This window comes from Bubalus bubalis, chromosome 6 (genome assembly GCF_019923935.1).
Source record: "Bubalus bubalis isolate 160015118507 breed Murrah chromosome 6, NDDB_SH_1, whole genome shotgun sequence".
NCBI lineage: Eukaryota > Metazoa > Chordata > Mammalia > Artiodactyla > Bovidae > Bubalus > Bubalus bubalis.
Window position 1 is genome coordinate 102954493 of NC_059162.1, and position 27584 is coordinate 102982076.

The window sequence follows — 27584 nt, forward strand, 5'->3', positions numbered from 1 at the left end:
GTGACTAGAGGCAAGTGTTTGCAGCAAACAGGGCCCTGGAGGAGTAGGGACAGGGATCTACCTGGTGGAATTCACAGTGCAAGGAAGTCAGTGGGCTGGAATTAGAAGCCTGTATCCTCATCTCCAAATCCAGGGTACGTCCCCCATCCATCTATGCTGCTCTTCCCACATCATTCAGCACCCCCTTGCATTGGTTCCTGGGCCTCTTAATCAGAATCTGGGGCCACCTCAACCCCAGGATTCACCAGGGCAATGAGGTGAATGCCAGGCCCTGGCTACAGAGAGGGAGAAGACCCTAATTCCCCTCTCCCCAGGAATGAGTCTGGCCAGCCCCGTGTCTAGAAGTTGGCAGGGCTGGTTTGGGCACCTGAGGTCAGGAAGTGGCCAAGTTTCTTGGGAGAAGGCTGGTGTGGTACCAGGAATCAGGCAAGATATCTGAATGGGAACCTGCCAGCCAAGCCCTGCCCTCTAGTAACCTGGGCCCCGACATGCCTGTAACAGTGTGGGTTTTTGTTTTTTTCCTCTGTAGAAGCTGACGGGCCGCCTCATGCTGGCCGTGGGAGGGGCAGTGCTTGGCTCCCTGCAGTTTGGCTACAACACTGGAGTCATCAACGCCCCCCAGAAGGTGAGTGCTGTCCCGTCCTTGGCTTCTCAACACCAGCAGGCTCTGCTGTGCACCCTCGCCACACCCCCCCCCCCCCCCCCGCCCCACATACACGCTCACCCTGCCTCTTGGTTGTTGGAGACATCACCAGCGAATATTCTGACCCTGAACGGGTTACAGACTAATAGCTTTGGCCTTGGAATCTTAAGGCCCACAGAGTCGCGGGATCTTTACAGATCACCTCGACCAACCTCCCACCCAACACAGCCATGCTCCGTGTAGTGCTGCATTCACGTGGCCCTTGGGTTACAGAGGCTGCCTTGGTGATTCTCTCACCTGCTGCTCACACCACACTGTAAGGCAGGCAGGCAGGTAGCCACTCCCACTCCTACCCTGCAGGTGTGGGGAATGGCCAGAGCCTGCCTGGCATCACCAGCTAGTAAGAGATGGAGCCAGGAAGCAACATCAGTCTGCCTCGGTGGCCTCCTTGCCAGGTGGTCCCTGAACCCGTGCCCTCACCCATCCATACGTGGCACGCTCCCTTGTAAGGGAGCCCACTCTAGGCTGAAACTGCCTGTCTCCTTGCAGGCCCCAGGGCCAGGCAAAGCAAAAATGGCTTCTTGTCCTAGGAACCAGGGCGGGGTACATATCTGTTGACTCCCTTCTCCCACAACACACCCAGATCTGTCCTCACTTGTTCACCTGAGTGTCCGGACAGGGAGGGACCCCAGTGAGCACCTCCAGCCTAGCCAGCCCACTGCTTTAGGGAGGAGGGGAGAGGAAGGGGGCAGGAGAGGAGACTGTGACAAGTCCCTCCTCTATACCAGGCTTGCTGTGTACATTCATAACATCGGGCTGTGATTTCCACTTTATAGACCTGAAAATCATGGCTCAGGGCAGATGAAATGACCAGCGGGCTCAAGGTCACATAGCTAGGGGATGTGGAGTCAGAAGCCAAACTCTCTTGTTTATACAATCTCGGGCCGTCTTCCTGACCAACCACCTCGTCAGTTTAAAAGTCCATACCTTCCCCGGGCAGGACAAAGTGAGAGTGGACAAGTCCTCTGAACACGTTCACGGTCCAGACGGGTGAGGCCAGAAAGTGAGTGTGGCTGGCTCCCGATGATGTGGGCCTGTTTGGGGGAGTGGGGTGGCAACCAGGAGTCAGAGTGGGGCCTCCTCCAAAGAGGCGGAGGGTGGCAGTGGGGGCCACGCCCAAAGCTCGGGAGCAGGTCACCAGGAAGTCTGGGCCTGCTGAGTCATGCTCAGCTGCAGTGGAAGTGATGGGGCTTTTCCATGGGCAACCTCAGGCCCATGCTTGGAACAGTCCCAAGCCTGCTTTTGCTAAGTGCTCTGAGCAGAATGCTGAGGTGTGTGCCCCAGAGTCGGCTCCCTTTGGGAATCCTTTCAGATACAAAGTGTGTACTGTCTTAAGAGGGAGGTTGAGTTCTCCACTTGACTGCACACCGGAGTCCCCGGACACTCACCGTCTGATCTCACTGGTCTGGGGTGCTGTCTGGGCATCAAATTTTTAAAGCTCCCCAGCTGGTTCTCGTGTACAGTCAGAGATGAGCAGCACTGGGTTAAGTGATGACACTATGTCAGGAGTGATCACTTGACTGTGATCACACAGGGAGTTACACGGAGTGACAGAACCAGGACTCTGGCAGGAGTAGAGGATAGAGGAGTTTTCCAGAAACGGAACAAGGTTGTAGTAAGCAGGGGCCCACAAAGGTGGGAAGAAAGTGCCCAGAGGAGAGAAAGTCTGTGTGTCGCTAGGGTAGAATGGGAGGAGGCAGAAGGATGGGAGGCTGACGAGGTGAGCCAGAAGCAGACCACAGAGGGCCCTTGTGGTCGGCAGTTTCATATGCAGAATCTCCAGCCCCCGGCATGGCAGGGCACAGTAAGAATGGGCACGCGGGCACCAGCGCGGAGGCCGAGCTGGGGAGGAAGGCCTTCAGGGTGGGAACAATAGGGTCCCATTGAAGAGGACAGAGGGGGTCAGATTTGCATTTTAGGGAAATGATTCAGGCGTCTGGTGCAGTGGGCTGGGTCTGAGAATGTGAGACTGGAGACGAGGCAACAGTGAGAAGGCAGCTGTTGTAAGAGGGTTAGAAAAACAAACACTGAGTAGGAGCTGGTCATTGGTTCAGCCTGAGGATGAGAGAGTGGAGTTTAAAACTGGCTTCTAGTTTTGACTGATGTTGGGGCTGGAGAAAGAGAAGGTAGGGGCTGTGGGACACGCAGGAACTGAGGTTTGGTGACACAGCATACAAACACTTGGACACAGGGGTCTGTTTCTTCGGAGGGTAGCCAGGGGAAGAAAGCCAACAGTTGGGTCACTGGTATCCAACTAGTGGTAGAGAAGGATCTCCTGGAGAGACTGTGAGTGAAAAAGAGAAGTGAAGGTCAAGCCCTGGATCACAGCCCCACTGCTAGAAGGTCCTGGGAAGGAGGAGGAAGAGAGCAGGCCCCTCTAAGCTGGGAGACAAGATCCTCCTGAGCCAGAGAAAGAATGGAAGCGCCTGAGGACGAGGGTCCACAGTCCCTAGAGCAGTACCCGTCGGTAAGAACAGGCACTCAGATGTGGACAACTGAGGGAATGCTGTCGGGCTCCAGAGGCAGACCCGGGCACAGCAGCCCGGTGTGGCTGAATGTAGAAGACCCGATGGTGACCTTGCATTGCCAAGGCTGATGGAGCGGAGTCCCGTGGGTAGAAGCCCCCTGCGGTGGGCTGAAGAGGGAGAAGGGAGGTAGGAAGAGCAGAGATGGCCCTTCCCAGGGACTGGTGGAGGAGGAGGAAAGGAGTGGTTACCAGAGGGGTTGTGGGGCTAGGATCTTTTTCTTTTTTAATACAAAAACTTCATTTTTAAAGGGGTTGTCAGGAATCGGCAGAGGAGAGGGTGAAGCTGGGGCGGGGGGTGGGGGGTCCTTAAGGAGGCAGGTGGTGGTGGAGCAGAGGCTGTGGGGTTGCATTTGGCCTGAAGGGACTAAGACACTTCCAAGGGCGCAGCGTGGACAAACCCAGCGTGATGTCCTCTGTTCTCGGGGCCTCCCATCTAATCAGCTACTGGTGAAAGGTGAGAATTTCAGTGGCAGGTGGGCAGGGAATCTGGAAGCCTAATGGGCAGCACAGAGGCCCAGTTGTAAACGTTCACGGGAGCATTTGCAGGCACCTGTCCAGATTACTTGGGCAGCCAACCTCTGGGGACCCAGGCGAGAGACCTGCGTGGTGTTTCCAGGGGGCGTGCTCTTGGGCATTCTGCCTGTTTACTCGTGCGCCTTACAAACAACTTCTCATAAGCCTGGCCATAGATTTTCTCAACCAGGAGCAAATGTGATAAACTTAACAAGTGAAGAGGGGATAGAGGATGACACCAGAGTGAGAGATGACAGCGGGGCTCAGAGGCAACGGTCCTGCCTCGGGAGGCACTAAAGCCATCATTCTAGGACGGCACAGTGCTTCTGCCAACACCTTCATTCCACAGGGATGAACCCGGCAGTGTTCTAGACTTGAGGCGGGATGAGCTGTGAACACAGCAGAGACCTCCCAGCCCTCAGGAAGCTGCCTGACACACGGTCAGAGCTGAGCCCTGTCCTGCCCTCCAAAACCATCCAGAGGGCAGGGGTGGGGTGGGGAGGGGAGACTCCTTGGGAACAGCGAGAGTATTAATAGTGGAGGGCTCCTCGGTGCTATGGGAACAGAAAAAAAGGAATGACTAATGCTGGGGGTAGGGCCGACTGGAGAGACAAGAAGGGCTTAGCAAAGGAGTTGGCAGCTGTGCTAGACCTTGGAGGGCAAACCAGCCCCAGGGGACAGATGGGCGGAATCGCAGGCCTGTGCAGAGATGCGGTGGCGTGGTGTCCCGCCGACGGCCCACGCCACGAGGCCGGCCACTCGTAGAAGCGCTTCTCTTGGGAAACTGCTGCGCTGCCCGGGGTGGCCTGCTCAGCAGAGGAGACCTTGCCCCACCAGAGCCGAGAATGCCAGTGCTGCTGTTAATTACCAGGAGCTCGGTCTCCCCCATAAAAGAGGCCCCAGAGGGCTTCCTCCTGGAAGTGGTTAATTAATCATAACATTATCTTAAATGTTTACAAAGCACCTTCTCATAAATTATCTCCCCACAGAAGCCCCACACGGTGGGTAGGGCCAAGGTTATCTTCCTGCTCATAAAGGAGGCCTGGGAGGCTGGGTTGAAGGCACCCAGGGAGTGAGAGACTGAACTACAGATGGACGCCAGGCCTCCTGTCTCTCCTGGGGCAGAGGGGAGCGCAGCCACACAGAGAGCAAACAAACGAGCGAGGGCATCCTGACCACCGCACTGGGTGGAAAGGACCGCCTCGCCTCCCCACATGGCCGAGCTGCCAACAGGGATGACTAAAGGCCATTGAGGAACCTTGAGTTCCTGGCCAGGGGACAGTGTCAGGCAGTCTGAGGCACCCTCAGAAACCAGACCGTTTGGGCTGGAAGGGGCCTTGACAGGCCGTTGGCTCAACGTTCCTTGTTTGCCAAAGGAGGAACTTGGTCTAGAGAGCAGGCGAGGTCTGCCCAGGACAGCCCAGTTTGGTGAGTGAAAGTACTTGGAGGCAAGATGGGCTTCCCAGCCCAGGCTCCAGGCAGCATCTCCTCCTGGATCCAAAGAGCTCTGGGCCCCTCTCCCCTCCACTCGTCTCCACTTACACAGACTCTCACAGCTTACAGCTCACTTACCATGTGCCAGCTGTTGTTCCAAATGCATTAGAAATAGTGATTTAATTGTTACTTACAATAACTCCATTAGGTAGACACAGTAATCCCTGTTTTATAAGAAACGGAGGAACAGAGATGTTAAGCAATTAAACCAAGGACATACAGCTAGCGATAGAGCTGGGATTTAAATCCAGGAAGCCTGGCTCCAGCCTGTGTTCTTGACCACCCGTAGAAGAAAAGGCAGTTGCACTACAGACGCCTAAACACTCTTACATGCCGACAACTGCTACCCAGCTGCTCCTCCCCGCTCCGACTTCAGGCCGAGTCAAGCTTAGTCACGCACAGACGTCTCCGTTTCCCACACACAGCTGCACAGCCTCTTACACCATGACAGCCTGTCACAGCTCCGTCATCTCTCAAGTCCCTCAGATTCATGGCTTGTTTTTCAATTAGTGATGGTGCTTTCAACCTCTAGCCCTGCGCTGGGACCCAGATGAGTCAGGCCGCGCCCATGTTGAAATTTAGTGTAGAGGGAGGACACAGGGCCTCACGGTTACCTGTCCTAGTTAGCTGTCCAGGGCAGCAGTGGAAATGCAGACAGACGGGTGGAAGCAGACAAGGGGGAGGGAGAGGGTACCAGCCCTTGGAGCAGGGTTTTTCTCACTATCGTAGACATGTGGGGCCAGATCGTTCTTTGGCATTACAGGGGCTGTGCCATGCATTGTAGGATGGTTAGCAGCATCCCTGGCCTCTATCCCCACCAGGGTGACAACCCAAAATGCCTCCAAACATCACCTGCTCCCAGGGCGGAGGGGGACCAAGTTGCCCCTGTTTGGGAACCACTGCAGTAATGAGGAGGTGATTATGAAGGCTCTCCAGAGGAGGGAAAGTGCCCAACAGCTTACCAGGCAGAAGGCAAAGGAGAGGCAAGGTGAAGGTGCAGAGGTGTGGGGTGCTCAGATGGCACTGCCACGTGGGGGTGTGGCCACATGGGGTGGGAAGAGACACTTCATCCTGAGGGTGTGAGCTGTGAGCAGGGGAGATGAAGATGTGTTTGCAGGGGAGACCCTAGAGGCCAAGGACCGGTGAGGAGGTCAGAGTGAAGACTTGGAGAGAAGCCAGGTCAGGACTCTTCTAGAAAAGCAACCTGGGTGGTCCAGTCATCTGCTCTGGGGGTGGGGCCCAGCTTCTAGCTCCATCTGGCTGCCTGGACCTCTTCCCCAGGCCCCAGGGAGAGGCCCTGGGGGACCCAGAAGCTATCTGTCCAGCCCCATCTGGAGCATCTGTCTCTGAACTCCCAGCTGACCCTGGGGCATGGCTGAGCCGGCTGTGGAGACATTCCCTCTGGGCTGAGGGGTGGGGGCAGCCCCAGATGTGGGGGAGAGGTGGGGAAGGAATAGGAAATAGGGACTGAACTGGACAAGCCAGTCCTTTCTTCTTTCTAACTGGAGCTCAAAGACTGAGTGGCTGTTTAACCCCCCTCATCCTGACAGTACGTCTAAAAGAGAGAAGAAAGGGTTTAGAGAGCATTGATTTCCCTCTCCGGATGATCTAGAAGACCAGGCCTCTCCAGGGAAGAAGTTGAGACCAGCCAGAAGTTCCAAAACATACACCCCTTCTTTTGGCAGTAGTCTGGAATTCTAGAACACAGGTTGGCAGGGGGACCAAATCCAGCCAGCACCCTGTTTTTGTAGGGCCTGTGAGCTAAGAATGGTTTTTCCCATGTTTAGAAGTTTGAAGAGAAAGGGAAGAAAAATAAGCAACAGAGGAGAGGCCATATGTGGTCAGCAGACCCTAATATTTTCTATCTAGCCTTTTATATGTGTTGTTTATGCCAATCCCTGATCCAAATTTTGACTTGTATGCTCCTGCTGACAGGGGACTCACTACCTGTAACATGGGTAATCTTACCTGAAAGCTCTCCTCACCATCCCCCCAGCCCACCCCCAGATGAAGTCTGTGCCCTGGGGCTCTGCAGACCTGCTGGGTCCCTCGACCTGGGGCTGCCAGCAAGGTCTGAAGATAGAACTTTACTCCCCAAGGCAAGCGCCTAGTTATTCAAGTTCTTTCTCGTACTATACGTTCCTTAGGATAATGCTTTGTTTTTCAGCAATTTAAAAATGGAAAACTCTGTCCCTAATGCTCCTCTCAAGGAGTTGGCTTCTCTCCTTGAGACAACAGTGACACGTGGAACAGCTTACTCCAAGTGCCAGACAGTGGGTTCTGCCTCACGCCCAGAGCCTCACTACAGACATTGCCCTGACACAGAGGAAGTCAGAACTTCCGCTCTAGACGGGCAGATGTGTGGTCCTTCACCCACAGTTACTCAGGCATGGAAGGGAGGAGGGTGTCAGATGTGATACAAACCTCTTCCCACCCTCACCCCTAGGAGAAGGGCTGGAATGAGGAAAAGCTTGTTACTGGAAAGGGATGGCAGTTGCCCAGGGCATCCTGCTTCTCCACGCTGGCCCCAACAGTATCGCCGAGTGAGCCCTGCCCTCTGGCTCCAATAAGGGGATGCCTGGACACAGAGTCTGGCACCAGGGCCGACCAGGACCCGCCCTTTCTCCTCAGCACACAGTGGGAAAGGACTGGGAATAAGCTGGGACGGGGAGCAGAGACAAGCAGGGCTGAGCATGGTCCACTTGACATCCAGGGCTTGACTGCCAAGTCTGGGAGTAATGGTGGGAATCGGAATCTGGCTTCAGTGGGTGGGAGGAGTCAGGAGCGGAATCCAGGTGAGACCTAGGACAGGTGCTGCGTGGGTAGAGAGGAGGACAGGTTAGGAGGTGAATTTGGGGGACAGGACCTGCTGAGTGGGAGGTAGGGCAGTGGCAGGACCAAGGGTATCTCCCTGACTCATAACCAGAATGTGAGGCTGGAGCATTCAGAAGATGTACATGTGAGCCAGGGCTGAGGAGGCTGCCAGGAGCCTCAATGTGGAGACTGGGTCTGTGGGACCCAGTTAAAGAAAGCAGTAAGGAGGCGCTCAGACAGGAAAGAATCTGCCTGCAATGCAGGAGACCCAGGTTCAATCCCTGGGTTGGGAAAGATCCCCTGGAGAAGGAAATGGCAACCCTCTCCAGTATTCTTGCCTGGAGAATTCCATGGACAGAGGAGCGTGGTAGGCTACAGTCCATGGGGTTGCACAGAGTCAGATAGAACTGAGTGATTAACACTAAGGAGGCTCTTCTTCCCTGAGGGCCACCCAGCCATTGCTGGATGATGCTGAGGGCAGTGGCTGGGTGGGAGAGGTGACCCTAGAACTTCTCCCCGTGTAGGGTTCTTCTGTTCTTGAGGGATCCTCTGCCTTTCCTGAGCCAAGGGTCAGCTTCACCCCCTACATAGGGCATGGACCCCCAGCAGGGGAGGACAGAGAGCCTGTACACCACATGCGGGAAAGGAAAACCTCACTTGGCTTCTTCCCACAAATCTCAAGCACCAGGTCCAGAGGCAAGAACCTACTAGGCAGCCTCCACTCGGCCAGGAGGTACTGCTGGGGGTGAAGAGGATGAACCTGGGGCCAGGGTGGAAGGGGCTGGCTGCTCAGCCTCCCTCAACCCCATACAGTGGTCAAAGCAGCAAGGGGCTCAAGAGCTAAGAAAGAGCGAGCCCAGGACAGGGTTTGGTCCCTCTGACTTGTCACCACATTCAGGAGATGTAACTGGGGAGGCTCTGGCGACACCTCACTTACATATGGGTCCTCTACATCTCCAGCCAAACCCCAAGGAGAAGGTTAAAGACCTCAGCCTCATGCCCTTAAACCCATTTAGACAGTAAGCACTTAGTACTTAAATACTATACATATTGACTCTTTACACACAATTCCAACGAGCTTCATTAACTGGCTTGGCAGATTTTAAAACGGATGTGTAGAGAGCTCCGTGAGACAAGCATCTGAACCACAGAGGGTGGGGGTAAACTACAGAATGCAAAAATTAAATGCCACCTGCAAACATCTCACCTTGGCCCTGCAGAGCCGCAAGGTCAGGAGTGCCCTCGAGCCCTGCTTGTACGTCCAGTTGCTCAGGGCAGCAGAGGGTAAGGGATAGGAGGGAGAGAGATTTCCACCCTGACAATGGGCCCCCGAGGGGTGAGGGTCACTTATCTGGGCAGTTCCCTTATCCAGGACAGCTTGCTCTCTGCAGAGCCTGATAAATGGAGCACTGCTGTGCCCAAGCAGTCCTCCTCTGGGGTTGGGTTTGTCCCTTGAAGAACACAAGCACTTTGTGTTTGTTTGGTTGAAATCTGCTTTCTGTGCCCCTGGTAGAAGTAAGGGCTGCTAGGAGGAGAGCCTAAACCCTTTCATGGCTTCCTTCATCCTGCGTGAGCCCTGGGACAGGTCCTGGGGAGAATCCGCTGGGGTCCCTGCCCTCAGGGAGGACGGACTCCTGGAACCCTCTGAGCTGGATTTCAAAAGGTTTCGGCATGGTAAGGCAGGGCGGGCCCTCAGGGGGAGTAACCGCGGAAGGTGGGAAAACAGCACAGAGGCCAAAGGCAGACATACCACCAGGCGCCGTGACTTTGACCCATGGGCAGGCTCCGCCAGCCTGTCAGTGGCCTGCCCTGCCCTTGAGTCAGAACCGAAACGTGGCGGGCTCCTCGGCTCAGCGGTGGTCCCAAGCGCCGTGTGAGCACTGCAAGTGTGTTTCGTTAGTTCCCCACAGCACTATGAAGTGGGTATTGCTAATGTCATCATTCGAGATACAGATACTTGCCCTGGAGATGAGGGGTAGAGCTGAGTCTGAACTTGGTTGAGTCCAGCTTCCCTGGACAGATGAATAGATCACTGAGTGGGCATTCCTGGGACCGTGGGGCTTGGGAAGGTTAGGGACAGTCAAAGAGCAGTGTCGACGGGAATCGTACTGTGTGAGAGACTGCATACTGCCCAGTGTACCCAAACTTGAGGTGGCGAGGGGTGCGCCTGAGATGGGCTGGTGTGGAGTTGAGTTTGAGCTGCAGGTGGTGAGGGCCGCAGGGGCGTGCAGGTTTGTGACTTGCTGAAGCCGGAAATACTCAGATTATGTGAGCATGAGTGTGTGTGAGTGTGTGATGGCATGGGTACACAGGAAGTTGTTTCTGCGTACACTGGCCCTGTGCCCAGCTCCACACATGGCTGGGTGGGTCTGGCCAGTCCTGAGGCCCTGGGCACGTATCTGCGCCACCTGAGAGTAGACTGAGTGTGCGCAGGCAGAACCGGCGCTGCCCGCCTGCCACATTCCTGGGCCTGGGCGGCCAGGCCCTCCCCTTGGTGGGGGCAGGGCTAGCGGGCAGGCCTGCTCTAGGACAGGTGTCTCCAGTTCCTGGAACTGCTTCCTTGTCTGTAGCTTTTCCCCGAACCTCCCAGCTGGGAGAGAGGACGAGGCATGGGTCCTTCAGGGGGGATCTCCCAGGCCAGCCGGGAGGGGCTGGGCCTGGTGGATAGAAAGCAGCAGCTTGGTGTCACGAGCATTTGGGTGCAAGGTGCTCACAACCAGGCCCTGAGTGCAAAGTGGGCCTGCTCTTCCCTTCCTCCCAGGGCCTCTGTTCAGCTGTATTTCCTCCCCAGGAAGGGGGGGTTGGGGAGAGAGCCAGAGTGGCCAGTGGCCTTAGGCGCCTTGAAGGAAAAGGGGGCATGCAGGCGGAAGCACTGTCTCTGAGCTCCTCTGCACTGCCTGAACTCCCAGTGCTGGTCACTTCCATCATCCCCAGAAAATCTTGTTGAGCACCAGAAACCACAGGGCCCTGGGACCTGCACCTGGGGGAGGTGTGAGAGCTGGCACCACTCTCCCTCGCAGACAGAGTCCAGCCCCTTGTTTCTCATGAGGAGGTGGGGGTGGGGGGACTGAAGCCCACAGAAGGGGAGGGACCAGGGGCTGGGCCCCTTCCAGCATCCTGGGGTAAAATGGTCCTCTTTGAGGAGGAGTGTGAGAGAAGAGGACGACTGGGTCCTGGCCTGACCCACCAGGCTGCTGCTTCTCCTGCAGGTGATTGAAGAGTTCTACAACCAGACGTGGGTCCAGCGCTATGGGGAGCCCATCCCGCCCGCCACGCTGACCACGCTCTGGTCCCTGTCCGTGGCCATCTTCTCGGTGGGAGGCATGATTGGTTCCTTCTCCGTGGGCCTTTTTGTTAACCGTTTCGGCCGGTGAGCAGAAGGGGTTCTGGCCCTGCCCAGGGAGTCCCAGCTTGGAGTCAGGGGGTGAGGGGGCCCTTCCTGCCTGTCCTAGGGAATTATCTATGACCCAGCCCCTGGGGTTTCCAGGGGTCTCCAGGGACCTGCCTGACCTGTGACCTCCTCCACTCCTCACCTGCACCCCCCAGGCGGAATTCAATGCTGATGATGAACCTACTGGCCTTCGTGTCCGCTGTGCTCATGGGCTTCTCAAAACTGGGCAAGTCCTTTGAGATGCTGATCCTGGGTCGCTTCATCATCGGTGTGTACTGTGGCCTGACCACTGGCTTTGTGCCCATGTACGTGGGGGAGGTGTCCCCCACAGAGCTTCGAGGGGCCCTGGGCACCCTGCACCAGCTAGGCATCGTCGTCGGCATCCTCATCGCCCAGGTAAGCACCCACCCATGGCTCCGTTCCCCGGGTGTGTGTCCAGATTCGACTCCTCGCCCAGCCTTCCAGCCCTGCAGAGCACATCCTCATGGACACATCCGGGGCACAGGTCCCAAGAACACACCACGTTCATCACCCTCCCCGCTTCCCCGTTCCTGGTGGGAGAGCAAGTCCAATTGCCTTGGCCCTTCTCATCCCTGCCCAGTCAGCCTTGCATCCTTTCTTCTCACCCTGGGGACCCAAGCACAGGGCAGCCTACTGGTTTCTCAACATGCCGTCTCTCTCACACCTCCGGGCCCTGATATCTGTATATACGTATGCGCTCCCCTCTCTCAGGGCTCTCCCTTCTCCATCCCCAAATCATCTTGTGGCAGACTAGCAGTCCCCCTGCCCCCTGCCAGACACATTTACCATCCTTCTATCTTATCCCACTAGGCACCCCCCACCCCCAACCAATGCTGTTAAGCAGGTCCTGCTTCCTCCTTGTCACAGATGAGGAAACCAAGGTTTAGAGATGTTAAGTCAAAGTTGCTCAGTTGGGTCCAACTCTTTGCGACCCCATGGACTATGCAGTCCATGGAATTCTCCAGGCCAAAATACTGGAGTGGGTAGCCTTTCCCTTCTTCGGGGGATCTTCCCAACCCAGGGATCGAACCCAGGTCTCCGGCATTGCGGGTGGATTCTTTACCAGCTGAGCCACAGGGGAAGCCCAAGAATACTAGAGTGGGTAGCCTATCCCTTCTCCAGCGGATCTTCCTGACCCAGGAATCGAACCGGGGTCTTCTGCATTGCAGGCGGATTCTTTACCAACTGAGCTATGAGGGAAGCCCCTCAGAGGAGTTAAGCCTCACATTAGTGGCACAACTAGACTCAGAACTAGAGCCCTCTCTCTAAAGCAGGGAAAGGCCCCTGGGCGGAGCGGGGCAGGAGCGAGCCCTGAGTCGATGGCTCACAGCCGCTGCCCCACCCCTGCCTCCCCCAGGTGTTCGGCCTGGACTCCATCATGGGCAACCAGGAACTGTGGCCCCTGCTGCTGAGCGTCATCTTCATCCCGGCCCTGTTGCAGTGCATCCTGCTGCCCTTCTGCCCCGAGAGCCCCCGCTTCCTGCTCATTAACCGCAACGAGGAGAACCGGGCCAAGAGCGGTACGGCGGGCCCTGCCCCTCCCCGCCCCTGGCCCCCGCCTCCCCGCGCTGAGCCACCCCTGCCTTCCCTCCGGCCCCCTCAGTGCTGAAGAAGCTGCGTGGGACCGCGGACGTGACCCGCGACCTGCAGGAGATGAAGGAGGAGAGCCGGCAGATGATGCGGGAGAAGAAGGTCACCATCCTGGAGCTGTTCCGCTCGGCCGCCTACCGCCAGCCCATCCTCATTGCCGTGGTGCTGCAGCTGTCCCAGCAGCTGTCCGGCATCAACGCTGTAAGTGCTCCGTACCCACCCTCTCCTGTGCCCCCCGCCAATCCCTGGGGCCCAAGGCGTGCTGTGGACAGATCCCACACCTGAAACAGCAGACGGACCCCTGCCAGAGGAGCAGCTCTCCTTTAGAACGCAAACTCAGAAGGGCCCTGGGGCAGTGTCCTCTTCATGCTTTACTGACCGTGTGTCCTGCACCCACTGGGACAGAGGCCGGGGAAGAGCCATGGCACCCAGCTGAGCCCCGACTACCTCCGTGTCCCGTAGGTTTTCTATTACTCCACAAGCATCTTCGAGAAGGCGGGGGTGCAGCAGCCCGTGTATGCCACCATCGGCTCCGGCATCGTCAACACAGCCTTCACTGTCGTGTCGGTGAGTCTTCCTCGTCGTTGCCCATAGCCAGCCAGCAGCTGGGGTCCAGCTTGTGGTCAGTCTCAGGGCCTCGGGGCCTTGTGACTGAACAGCAGTCTTTACTGCAAGCCAGAGGCATCACGTGCTCCCTAAGTGCTCTCTCATTTCATCTTCAACAACTTGTCAAGTTCATTACTGGGATCAAACAGTTGACACTGATTGTCAGAGAAGTGCAACGGCTGGCCCAAGGCCACAGCCAGAATGCTCAGCTGTCTGGCTCTCGCAGGCAGCTCTCACCCCTTGGGATCCTATGTAGTCCCCAAACCCTGCCCCAGGGAAGAGGTGATCCATCTGCCACTCCATCTCTGCAGTGTCCTGTGGCTTTCCCAGCACTTGGGGGGACCCGCCTGGAGGAAGGGGTGTGTTCAGAGGGGCATCAGGCACTGACACACTCTCTGCCCACAGCTATTTGTGGTGGAACGAGCCGGCCGGCGGACCCTGCACCTCATAGGCCTGGCCGGCATGGCCGGCTGTGCAGTGCTCATGACCATCGCGCTGGCACTGCTGGTGAGTTGCCATGCTCTGACGGGGGGCCGGGGGAGGGGCGGAGGGGGAAAGGGGGAGCTCACGTGGGCATCCCAAGGTGCTCATCTCAGCCCCAGGCTGGCCAATGGCATCTGGACCCCAGATGGGGCTGCCCTCCGCCTCGTTCTGCCCCACCTACAGCCCCGGGCTTGGGCCGGACCTTCGGCTTCCTTGGGCTGTCTCTTTCCACTCTTACCTGGTCTTGAACCAGCTCCTCCCTGCCTGATGCTTTCTCACCACCACACCTCCAGCCCCACCAGTTCCCTCGCCCCTGGAGCTGCTCTGCAAAGTCTTCCTCCGCAGCCTTAATTCTTCTTGTAAACAGCCCTAGAAAGCAATGGCCTCCTTACCACAGAGGCGTGGAAACATGCCTTATCTCACTCAGTCCTCAGGATGCACAGGAGTAGTTCAGTCAATATTTCCACTTCTCCAGTGAGGAAATGTCCCCCCACCCCCTTTCCCAGTGAGGTCAGTAATGCAGCAGATAAAGCCAGGAGTCAACCTCAGGCCTGCTGGCCCCAAGCCTGTGACTATAACCGCTATGATAACCTTATCCCAGGCACTTCACACACCACTCACTTATCCAGTGTTTGGGCAAGGAAAACACCAGGACACTCATTTTACAGCTGCACCAAGGCTTAGAGAGTACGTTGATGACTGAGAGGCCCAGCATGCCACAGGTGATAAGCAGGGGATCTGGGATCTGAAACAAAACCATATAACTCTTCTACTGTGGTCTCCTCGAGAATGGCTTTCTGTGGAACTTCATGCCTGCCCAATGCTGGTCCTGAGCTGGGTACCTTACAAGCCTCTGGCAGCCACCCCCAGGAATGTTCTTCCACATCTTCCAGCCATAAGCAGACTACTCCATAGCCAGAGCCAGGGGACCACAGGGACCTCTTCTTAGCACCTCCTGTGTGCAGCTACGTGACCGTTCCTGGACGCAGATGCAAGCTGACAACCACCATGTGGGGCTTCAGCTGTTTTGTTCAGATGAGAACACTGAGAGCTGGCCCCGGGTGCCTAAGTCACATGGCAAATCCAGGGCCAGCCTGAGGCCTCCTGCCTGCCCTGGGCTGCCCCTGGAGTTGGTTTCCTCTGAGGACCCAGCACAGCCCAGCCTAACTTGCCTCCCCTCTCATCCTCATCAGGAGCGGCTGCCCTGGATGTCCTACCTGAGCATCGTGGCCATCTTTGGCTTCGTGGCCTTTTTTGAAGTGGGCCCAGGCCCCATCCCATGGTTCATCGTGGCTGAACTCTTCAGCCAGGGCCCTCGCCCTGCTGCCATTGCCGTCGCTGGCTTCTCCAACTGGACCTCGAATTTCATTGTGGGCATGTGCTTCCAGTATGTGGAGGTGAGAGCCCCAGAGTCCCCACACCTCAGCGTTTCTCTCCTGCACACAGGACCCCATAGTGCTGTGCAAAATGCTGTCTCTGCTGTCCTTACTGGAATCACTGGGAAGGAAACAGGCTCAGAAGGCCAGGTTATGGGCTCAGAACCCTGACCTCCACTCCAGGGTTCTTCCCTTAGCTTTGAATTGTCTATTCTGTTCTGCCATCAGAATCTGCTTCTATCACATGCCAGGTGCAGCAGAGTCCTGGGTTGTAGTGCTGCTGGGTTGTAGGTGGGTGTTCCCTTTTTCAGATCAAGGACCCAAAGGTAAAGTGACTGTCCATCTTAAGGTCAGGATGTAGGGGCAGGTCTCCAACCAAGTGTTTCTATGTGTCTTTCAGCAACTGTGCGGACCCTACGTCTTCATCATCTTCACCGTGCTCCTCGTTCTGTTCTTCATCTTCACCTACTTCAAAGTTCCCGAGACAAAAGGCCGGACCTTCGATGAGATTGCTTCCGGCTTCCGGCAGGGAGGAGCAAGTCAAAGTGACAAGACACCTGAGGAGCTGTTCCACCCCCTGGGAGCTGATTCCCAAGTGTGAGGTGCCCCACACCGCCAGCCCGGTCTGCTCCCAGTGGCCCAAGGATCTCTCAGAGCACAGGCAGCTGGATGAGACTCTCAAACTGATAAATCTCAGCAGAGCCGGGCCTGGGGCCTCCTTCCTTCAGCCAGCAGTGATGTCCAGAAGAATATTCAGGACATTAACGGCTCCAGGATTTTAACAAAAGACTGTTGCTCAGATCTATTCAGACAAGCAACAGGTTTTATAATTTTTTATTACTGATTTTGTTATTATTTTTTTATCAGCCAGAGTCTCCTTCACCCACATCCCTGGCTTCACCCTAAATGGCTCAGTGCCTGAGGGTGGGGACCAAGCCCTGCCTAGACACTTGCCTTCTTTGCCAAGCTAATCTGTAGGGCCGGACCTATGACCTAAGGACACACTAATCGAACTGCAAACTATGAGTCTTCTACCCCAAGAGGTGGCTATGGCCACCCTTCTGTGGGCCTGGGTCTCCCAAACCTACGGGTCAGGCTCCCTTAGGTTTTGCCTATTCCCGTCTCTTCCTATCCAACCACTCAAATTAACCTTCCCTTGCCTGAGACCAGTTGGGAGCACTGGAGTGCAGGGAGGAGAGGGGAAGGGCCATACTGGGCTGCCAGGTGCTAGTCTCCTTTGCACTGAGGGCCAGACGATCACCATGAGAGGAGGAGGGCCATGGGAAACCGAGAACTCACTATTCAAGAAGACCTGGACACTCCTGCCCTGCTGTGTATAGTTGGAAGATATTTATATATATTTTTTGGTTGTCAATATTAAATACAGACACTAAGTTATAGTATATCTGGACAAACCAACTTGTAAATACACCGCCTTACTCCCTCTGTAACTTACCTAAGCAGATATAAATGGCTGGTTTTTAGAAACATGGTTTTGAAATGCGTGTGGATTGAGGGTAGGCAGATTTGGATGGGAATGGGAGAGAAGCCACTCTTAGAACAGCTTCGGACTTTCTGACTCCAAGATCCAGTTATTTCCAAGCACCATTGGTCAACACCCTCTACTGCTTAAAAATCTGTTTGATCTCTATTACCTAGAGATTACCTAACAATTGTGGCATTTGCGGCATTCCCATTTTTCTTCACAAATGATAGCTGGTGTTCAAAAGAATGACAGCTATGTGCTGACCTTGATGCTCAGGCCTTGATATGTATTATCTTGAAAGTGAGGTAGGTACTATCTCTCTACGTTTGACAGGCTCAAAGAAGTTAACGTGCCTGAAGTTTCACAGCAAATATGCTAAAACCCCTGCTTTTAAGTTATACTGCAGGAATTCCCTGATGCTTTCACTGTGGTGGCCCAGGTTCAGTCCTCGGTCAGGGGAACTAAGATCCTGCTAGGCACATGGTGTGGCCAAAAAAAAAAAAATTATACTGCACACCCCCTACTCTATACCTCAGTCCTCCCCTCAAACTCCCATCCCCTTCAAAGAACCATGTTCACTGCATGGGCCAAGTGAGCTGTTAAGCTGCCTTTTTCCATCTATTTAATTCAGAATGCCCTGTATGATACAGCTTATAGGCTACTGCACACTCTGGAAAGATTTCTCATGCCCTTCTCCCAATCCCTGAATTTCAAGAGCACTGTTTCTCTCCTGTGGCACTATATCTTTATCACAAGTTCCTATTTCTTCCACTAGCCTCAATTTCACAGAAAGAAGTCAATTTGATTCTTCTGGGTCTCCAGTTGATGAAATAGAAGCACCAAAGATATTTGTCCCTAGAGGTTCATCTGACAAAATCTTGGGGGGGGGGGGGGCGCTATAGCTGTGGAAGCTTTCATAACTGCACACAGGTGAAACTGTAAAATCTGCTTGGCATGAAGAGGGGTTGTAAAGAGAGGGCAAGAAGGGAAAGAAAGTACATGCTAGTTGGCAGTGCCTATCTGTATTATCATTAGGTATAAAGAATCTGAAGAGTTAGGCATCATCTCACAAAGAAGTTCAGAGAAGGGGTGTGCTTTGCCTGAGCAGGGGGGCAGGGTGGTGAACCAATGAAGGGCAGGGGCCAGGTGCCATGAAGGAGGACGTTATCACATACCCATGTCCTCAAAAGTCTTCTGTTGAAAGGAGTTAGTTCGCAGGGGCCCTACGAGGGTTAGTGCAGAGTCAGAGACCCCTGCTGCCAGGTGTGCACTCAGGGCTCTTAAAAACCTATGGTGACACTGGCTGTCCCACTGGATGGAAGGAAACGGACTAGGGGTGGGGTTAGGGCCGAAGAGGCACGAGCGGCCAGAACTTAGGGATGCAAAGCAGATGGCGCCGAAATAGGGCAGAGCCCGGAAACACTCTAGCCCCGCCACAGCCCAGGGCTCCAGACCTTGGTTTGAAAAGGTCCGTGAATCCACTCCCGGGTTCCCGCCCTTCACAAGGCTTGCACCAACGTGCTGGATGCCACCATTTCCCAAACTGCGAGGTGCACGTAGGCGCCTGGAGTCCCGGCCCGCCCCAGCCTGGGTCCACAATTCTTAAGGAGGCACAGTTTCCGGTCCCTTGACGCCTGTTCTCTAGAGGCCGCAATCCATCGCGAGTGTAGAAGATTTGGTGCCAGGGCGATCTTTCATCTTCCCCATAGACCCCTAACACTGGTGCTTCAAGGCCGGCTGGGCACTCGCGCACCCACGTGGTTAGCCTCCATTGTCTACGCGGGGAGGGCGGGGCTACGCAGTGTCTTCACCAATCAAAACAGCAATGTTGGGCTGGTGAGGGTCGGGCCCCAGGCTCCCACCAATCACAGCCTGGCTGCTCCGGGCGGTGGTCCAGGATCACGTTAGGGACTCTATGGTGCTATGTATTCAGGGAGGTGCGTTTGCTCTAAGAGCTGGCGACCGTGGCTGGGTTAGCGCTGGCATCCTGAGGAATGTAGCTCACCTGGGATACCTTATAGCACAAGAGGTGACGCCTTGTGACGAAAAGGGGTAAATAGGTAACGGGGCTCCTCCCAAACTCCCTTCTTTTCCAGTGCTTAGCTTACAGTTTTGTGAGAACCTTTATCTGATGTCTCAGGCTCAAAAGTCTATTCTCCCTGGATCCCTGTATCAGGTTCCCCCGCTGGACCTCACAGCGTCTTGTATTTCCTTCAGCAAAGCCCCCTCCACGCTGTACAGGAGTTGACTTATTCCCCCAGACTGGGGAGGCAACTGCTAAATCATTCCTTTGTTGCCAGTTCCCACCACAGACTGATCAGGATAGCTGAGTGAATTTAAACGTTCCACGATCTGAGTTCTCCCAATGCAGTTTTAGGGAGAAAATCCAACAATTCATAATGTGTTCTTAATAATAGGGAGAGAATATTCATTCTCTTCTGTGAAAACTACATTTTGATGCCCTCTTTCTCATTCTATGGTTTTTATGTAAGTCTCTTACAAAGCTGACCTGTTCTGTCCACTGCCATTGCTGGCCCTGGTTCAGACCACTTTTCTCTACAGAGATCGCTGCGGCACCTCCTCACTGCTCTCTTTACTTCCTGTCTCTTTCCCTTCATTCTCCACACAGCAATCTTTGTGATCTTTCTAAAAGGCAAATCTCGGCATGTTTCTCTTCTACTTAAAACCCTTCCTGGGCTCCCATTTCCCTCAGGGTAACATTCAGCTTTCTTAGCCTGGGAACTCAAGGCCGTTTTCAGTGTTTCTAGCTCTCAGATGTAGCCTCCTCTCTCTCCACTGCCTCCAGCCCCCACCCCCTACCCCCGCCCCACCGCAACCATCCTTCAGGCATTGATCAGTCTGTCCTCTGACCTCCACATACTCCTTCCCCTATGTACCTTTGGGGTTCCCTCCACAAAGACTGATCCTCCAGTTAACTGTGTTCCACCATATCCCAGGACAGCCCAAGGAGTTGGCTGAGGAAGCTGCTACTTGCAGGGGTTGGCTCACTGATTTCTTGGAACATTGCTGCCAACTAGTGGCTATTGTGTGAATGTGTAGGTGGGGGCTGGTTTTAACCTCAACTTCTCATGGATTGAGAGAATTGATTTCTTTGGCAATAACCCTTCACAGGGACAATTACAAAAGATGCTTTTTCACCTGTCCCCAGCACCCCAGAGTGACTTCCTAGAGCAGTGTCTGACCACATTACAGCTTAATGCTCCCTGTTGTCTTGTGGTAAAGCTCAAATTCCTTAACCAAGCTGTCAAGATCTTTCACATTCAGGTCTTTGGAGACCTGATCTTCCCAAATGCTCCTTCAACACTTTAAGACCCAGCTAAGCTGAGATACTCAGTGTTACCTGGACAGCCCCTCACCTCACTGCCTAATCTTAAAATGTTCTGTCCAAGCTTCTTCTTTCTCTTGGTCTGCTTTTGGTCTCTCCATAAGTCTGTTTGATATCAAAAAAGACCAAATGAACAATCACTTTCTCTATGAAGCATTTTTTCATTTATTCAACAGTTACTTAACTGAACAAATACTCTGCCAAACTTTCTCCTCAGCTGTGTGGTGTCTTGGAAAGAACATGGTTTCTAGAGTCAGATAGAGCTGATTTCAGATTCCAGCCCTGCTACTTAGCTGAAAATCTTTGGGTAAGTCACCTCACCTTTCTGATCTTCAGTTTCCTCATCTGTTGTGATACTAAGATGAAATAAGACAATGTATGTATGAGACAGATGTCCGTTAGAGTTACTCCATATTTCCCCTTCCACTCCTTTCATAAAGTCTGGTACTCACCCCAAGGTTTCTGTGAATCCCCAGGGATTTCAAGGTCATGTCTGGCTCTATGATCTGCAGCCCCTAAACTACCTGGTGCAGAGTTCCCAGAGCAAGCTCTTTCCTGTCATGGAACCCAGATCTTTTGATTAGTTTCACTTCATTCATTTACTGAGTACCTGCTGGGCACCGGGCATTGTTCTAGTGCTGGGGATACAGCAGTAAACAAAACCAAGATTTGCTTTCATGGAGCTTACATTCTGGTAGGGGAAACCAGCAATCAACAATCCACAGGTATATAATAAAGTATCAGATGGTGATTTGTGTTATGGGGAAGAAAAGGCAAACCGAAGAATAGAAGATGATAGATGTGAGCATGGGGTGGGTGGGTCAATTTTAGATGAGATCATTTGAAGGTCGCCCTGAAGGAGTGTTAAGTGATAATAAATTTGAATGAAGTAAGAAGTGATAACAAACTTGAATGAAGTAAGGGAGCAAATCAGACCCTTAATTTGGGGGAGAGGCTTTTCTAAGCCAATAGAACAGCAAGTCCAAAGGTACAAAGGCAGGACCATGTCTGATGTGTTAAAGGACCAGCAGGGAGGTCAGGACAACTGGACCAGGGCAACAGGGAGATAAGGGCGAAGAGGTGGCAGGACACTAGACCCTATGGGGCCTCATATGTCACTTGGGGACTTTGGGTTTCGTTTTGGGGTTTTTTTAATATAAGAAGAAACTTCCCAGTTTTGATATTTTGTTTGCATGCATTATAATATGCAGTTATGCTCAGCAGGTTAGTTATCATAGGGTTAGTGAGCAAATCCATCTTCCTATGACCTACTTTACAACTTTGGAGAGGACCTACATTGTAACACATTTAGTTTTCTATAACAAAAATATAGTTGTAAGGTGAAAACAACCCATAAAGATAATTATGAAAACAAACTTCTGACTCTTACAGAAAATTCATTGGCATTTCCAGTAACAAGTGTTAGAAATTTCAATTAATTTTTTATCTTAGCTCTCCAAGATAGAAATAAGTATAAAAAATAAGCACAGACTCCTACCTGGGTACCAACTCCCTACTGCTCTGTGCACGGTGGGCTGGCATCAGGCCAGGGGCAGAGGATCAGGTCTGCAGGATTAAGTGGTGTGGCAGCGCACTTGTGATGAGAATCAGAGGAGCAGGAGACAATGAGGACAGGCCCAGGAAAACAAAGGAATGGAACAGCCCATGCAGATTGGAGAGGAAGACTCTCCTTTGGGCAGGGGCTAGGGCCACCAGCCAGCAGGAAATAATAGAGGAGGACAGGCTTGCCATCTTGCCCCTAATTTCCAACAGACCATACCCAGTGATGATGGAGATAGAGATGATATGGAAATATTCATAGCAGAGATGAGAAAACTAAGGCAGCTGCAGCTGAGGAATTGTCTGCGTATTCTTATGGGGAAGCTCTCTAATCACCCTGACCACCATGAGGAATTTTGCCTTATGCCTTGACTCCTGCCATGTTCCATGAGATTAATAATGTGATTCCCATTATTGTCCTCTTTTTCCTTGCATTTTCCTGATACACCTTTACTGATACATTGGCTGTGAACCTTATGTAATTTCTAAGTGTCAGGTGGGTTCTGTGTTACCAGCTTATAATTAGAGATTAAGTTTCTGTCAACAGTAGAGTTTCACCATTTGCATGGAAAAATGTAAAGTTAATAAAGCAATTAAAAAACAGCAACAGCAAAAAAATAAGTATAAATTTAACCTAAACTTTATAAAAACTGGGAGGTAGGTATTTTTCCTCCTCCCTCCTTTCTTTCTAAACAGAGAGTACAAATCTGTTGGTGTTTGAACTTTCAAATGCACTTGTGTCAACAGGCTTCACTCAGAGTTTCTCAGAGTACCATTGATTCTTGTGGCCTAGGGTTTAAAATCTAATTTTAAAGGAGGGAACTCAAAGTATTTGGGGGGCCTATAATCTATTTCCACAAACCTGTGATGTAATTATGATGTGTCATATTGCCCAGGCAGGAATCCTCATCACTTTTTTTTTTTTTTTTTTTTGAGTTTTAAAATGAATTTATTAAAGAATGGTCTTAGGAAGGCAACAATGTTTGATTTGTCATTTTAACAAAAATTCTACTTCTTTGTGCTATATAATAAAGGTAATATAAGAGGGTACAGAGTGATAAGCTTCTTTCTACTGGAATTATCTGATAGTACGGCACAGTATAGTCATTTCCTCAATGCTAGGATACATTTTTTAAAATGTTTTCTATGCTTTTCTTCAAAAAGCCATGAATGGTAACAGGATGTCATTAAAAAGCCATTTCTCCCTATTCATTCTGTAGTACTGGAGCCAGTGTTTTTACCATTACAGGCTACAATTTTCACTTTATCCAATTTAATAAATTCTGTCACCTCTCTGAATTCAACATCATTCAATTCAAAAGTCTACACATTATTGCAGAATCTGTGTGTATTTAGAGAGCCCTTCAGTCCTGCAGATAATGTCTCAGATGTTTGAAATCTCAGTAACTCTTCAGGGAAGGTAGCCAAACATACATAGGCCTGAAACTTGACTCTGACCTTTTGTGCCAGTGTTGAATTTACAGCTTTATCAAACTGAAGTAGAACTTGAAGGGCAAGTTGGGGGGTAATGTGTCTAGACAGTATGAGCTCATTGAGGCTCTTCCAAAGACTGCTTCCCATACTGGTATTTTTCTACAGCTGATGTGCCAGGGCTTAGGAGGGAGAAATTATTTTTCTTATTCAGGCTTGCATTGATGTCCTTGGAAAAGGCACTTACTGCCTGGGAGTGTAGAAAAGCAGTGCAGCCAGGAACCCCGCAGGAACCCCACCCCACCCCCCACCCCCCACCTCTCCCATCACTTCCTATTGTCTTTTCACAGAGGTAGAAGTGGAAATTGACAAGGAAAAGCTACGAAAACCTACCCTAACAGAACTGTGAGGATTAGGCAAGACCAAGTTGGGATACTCTTTTTTTTCCCCAAGTTGCTGCTGCTGCTGCTAAGTCGCTTCAGTCGTGTCCAACTCTGTGCGACCCCATAGACGGCAGCCTACCAGGCTCTCCCGTCCCTGGGATTCTCCAGGCAAGAACACTGGAGTGGGTTGCCATTTCCTTCTCCAATGCATGAAAGTGAAAAGTGAAAGTGCAGTCACTCAGTCATGTCTGACCCTCAGCGACTCCATGGACTGCAGCCTTCCAGGCTCCTCCATCCATGGGATTTTCCAAGCAAGAGTACTGGAGTGGGGTGCCATTGCCTTCTCCGTTTCCCCAAGTTGGGATACTCTTAATGTGATGCTTGATTATAAAAATGGTAAAGATTAAGAGCTATTATTATTTTCTGATAACCTTATTTCTCCATCCCTGTCATATTCTTTGAGCTCTGCTTACCATTGGCCAAGATTATAGCTAGCCAATCATCCTGACTAAATGCTTACTGAGAAAAAGCCAGGGTGAGAGGGGACTTCTCCCCTATCTCTGCTTGGTGGTTACGTATATTTATGGCCACAGGGATCCCTGGTAGCCAAGTTTCTATTTTTGATACCAACAATGGCTAATATTTAGATAGTGAGTGCTATTTGTCAAGCACTGTCCTAAATCTATGACATATATTAGTACACTAGATCCTTAGCAACACCCTAGGAGGTAGGTACTATTATTATTATACCCATTGTATAGATGAGGCAACTTCAGTTGGGCCACCAACATAAACCACACTCTGTAAGTGGCCTCTAATTTCCATTCACAGCTATGAACTGACATGGCCTAGCTGCCTTCTTTGCAATCAAACCAAGAGGGAAAACCAGTCTTATCTCCCATTACTCTGCCTGTTAAAGAGGCAGTTATTATTTGCACTTATTGCTGAACAAATCAAACATAGAGAAGTCAAGCAGTTCTTTTTTGTCACGTCATCATCCTTGGGGGTAGTGCTATATGCTCCTGCCAAGCACAAGTGCTTAGGTACATGAACCGCAGTGGGTAAAGACGTGATTTTGAAATAAGCACAGCATTTTAATCCAAGTGATGCTGTGTATTGACTCAGGCCTATCTTAGACTTGGTTTCCTTATCTATGAAATGAGGATAATAAGCGAATCTTTGTCACTGGGTTGCTGTGAGTATTGAAAGAGGAAAGACTTATGGTACCTGGCTCATAGCAAGCGCTCATTCAGTGGTTACTATAATTTTTTTGTTGTTTATTTGTTTTTGCTTTCCTTGTGGCTCAGCTGGTAAAGAATCTGCTTGCAATGTGGGAGACCTGGTTTCAATTCCTGGGTTGGGAAGATCCCCTGGAGAAGGGAAAGGCTACCCACTCCAGTATTCTGGCCTGGAGAATTCCATGGACTGTATAGTCCATGGGGGCGCAAAGAGTCAGACATGACTAAGCGACTTTTTCACTTTATTTGTTTTTAATTCTTTTTGTAAATGGAGGTATGGTTGATTTATAGTGTTGTATTAGTTTTATGATTATTATATTGTCACACAGCCAAACTATGCTGGTTCTCTTAAAAACCAATTAGATTCAAAGCAACTTGGTCAAAATCTATAAATTTGTTTTTTCTTTTATTTTGGACCAATAGGTTCTGGAACTTAGGCAAACTTTAGCCTTTCATCATATACTTTCAAAAATCATGTCTAACTCTGAGACATATTTTCAGAGGCAGGCCCTATTTAGGAATATTTTATATCAAGACATTTATGGGAAAAGGTGTATTGTTCTCTAGGTAAACTAAAATATCTCAACCAAATTCACTTTCTCAGTGCTCTTCCCATTTCATTCTTCACACTCAGGTCGGGGATTAAACCCCTCCCTGGTTGGATGACCTTAGTGACTGCACACTTTAGAAAGAATACCTCAGTTCAGTTCAGTCACTCAGTCGTGTCTGACTCTTTGTAACCCCATGGACTGCACCACCCCAGGCCTCTGTGTCCATTACCAACTCCCAGAGTTTACCCAAACTTATATCCATTGAGTTGGTGATGCCATCCAACCATCTCATCCACCGTTGTCCTCTTTTCCTCCTGCCCTCAATCTTTCCCAGCATCAGGGTCTTTTCAGATGAGTCAGCTCTTTGCATCAGGTGGCCAAAGTACTGGAGTTTCAGCTTCAACATCAGTCCTTCCAATGAACACCCAGGACTGATCTCCTTTAGGATGGACTGGTTGGATCTCCTTGCAGTCCAAGGGACTCTCAAGAGTCTTCTCCAACACCACAGTTCAAAAGCATCAGTTCTTTAGCACTCAGCTTTCTTTATAGTCCAACTCTCACGTCCATACATGACCACTGGAAAAACCATAAACTAAGTTCATTAGTCTCTCAAATGATGTCAAAAACAAAATTTGGAGTTACAAACCAAAGTTAGAACAGTACTAGCTTTTAGACTAATAAATGGGTTTTTTTCCTTTAAATGTGTTAGTCTCTCAAATCATGTTGATAACTAAATATGCAGTTACAAACCATTGTTACAATAATGCTAGCTTTTGTAATTGCCCATGTGTTGTGCTCCAAGTTATTGTCTAATGTTGTTTCATTTCATATTGCAGGACTCCCTGGAGACTTTCTTGCAGGTCAAGTCTATAGATCACAAATTCCTTCAGCTTTTGTTTGTTGGAGAATATCTTGATTTCCCCCTCACTTTTGATGGATAGGTTTGCCAGCTATAAGGTTCTGGTTCACAATATTTTTCCTTGAACTCTTTGAATATGTTGGCCCACTGCCTTCTGGCCTCCAAAGTTTTTCATGAGAAATATGTCAAAAATCTTATTGAGGATCCCTTGTGTGTAATAATTTGCTTCTGTCCCACTGCTTTTGTATCTCAACATGAGCCTCTTTGAGTCCATCTTACCTGAAATTCATCAAGCTTCCTAGATGTTTATATTCGTATTTTTCACCAAATTTGGAAAGTACTCTAACATTCTTCAGATAATTCTTTCTGCCCCTTTCTCTCTCTTTTCTCATTCTGGGACTTGAGAGTATGCATTGTGAGCAATGCATACTCCATGTTGTCTGCTTGATGTTGTCTCACAGGTTCCTTAAGCTCTGTTCACTTTTCTTTCATCTTTTTTCTTTCTATTCCTCAGACTTAATAATTTCTATTGTCCTATCTTCAAGTTCACTGGTTCTTTCCACCTGCTCCAATCTGCCTTTGAATCCTCTAGTGAATTTTTCATTTCAGTTATTGTACCTTCTGGCTCCAGAATTTCTTTTTGGCTTCTTTATAGGTTTTCTGTCCCTTTACTGATATTTCTGTTTTGTTCATACATTATTTTCTTGACTTTCTCCGCATCTTCCTTTAAGCATCTTTAAAACAGTTGTTGTAAGGGTTTTCTGGCAGAGTTGTCATCAGACTTTTTTCAGGGATAGTTTCTGTTAGTTTATTTATTTACTTTATTTAAATGGGCCATAGTTTCCTGTTTCTTTGTATGCTTTGTGATTTGTTGTTGTTGTTGAAAACCAAACATTTGAATCTAATAATGTCTTAACTTTGGAAATTATATTCTCCCCCTGCCCAGGACTTGCTCCTTTCTTTGTTTGTTTTATTGTTATGGGCTATCTCTCTACCAAACATCAGCCTGAGATATAAATCTAAGGTCTCCTTAGGTCTTTTCTGGGCCTTCATCTTTCCCTGGGTATGTGCAGTCACATTCTAATTTTCCCCATATATGCAGTTGTTTTTGAGTGTCCTAATCTTTAATGTTTTGGCCCCAAAAGGAGAGAGAGAAAAATGGTGTGAAAAAGAGTACTGGTCCTTTAAATCCCCTGGGAGTCATTTGAGCCA

The 27584-nt window shown here is 51.1% G+C and overlaps 1 protein-coding gene and 1 pseudogene across 4 annotated transcripts in view; both read left to right on the top strand.

The window, feature by feature from the left end:
• The window catches only part of SLC2A1 (solute carrier family 2 member 1), a 28193-nt gene extending 11187 nt beyond the window's left edge, over window positions 1-17006 (top strand). Inside the window, exons 1-10 of one of the 4 annotated variants that reach the window (XM_025287338.2) lie at window positions 540-625; window positions 1480-1706; window positions 11261-11421; window positions 11598-11838; window positions 12821-12983; window positions 13067-13254; window positions 13516-13620; window positions 14065-14166; window positions 15336-15539; window positions 15919-17006. In XM_025287338.2, coding sequence (XP_025143123.1) covers window positions 11375-11421; window positions 11598-11838; window positions 12821-12983; window positions 13067-13254; window positions 13516-13620; window positions 14065-14166; window positions 15336-15539; window positions 15919-16119 — 1251 coding nt within the window. In that variant the 5' untranslated portion in view covers window positions 540-625; window positions 1480-1706; window positions 11261-11374 and the 3' untranslated portion in view covers window positions 16120-17006. 4 annotated transcript variants of the gene reach the window in all.
• Window positions 17007-17156: 150 nt separating this feature from the next.
• On the top strand, window positions 17157-22960 carry LOC102392687 (annotated as a pseudogene).
• The last annotated feature ends 4624 nt before the right edge of the window (window positions 22961-27584 follow it).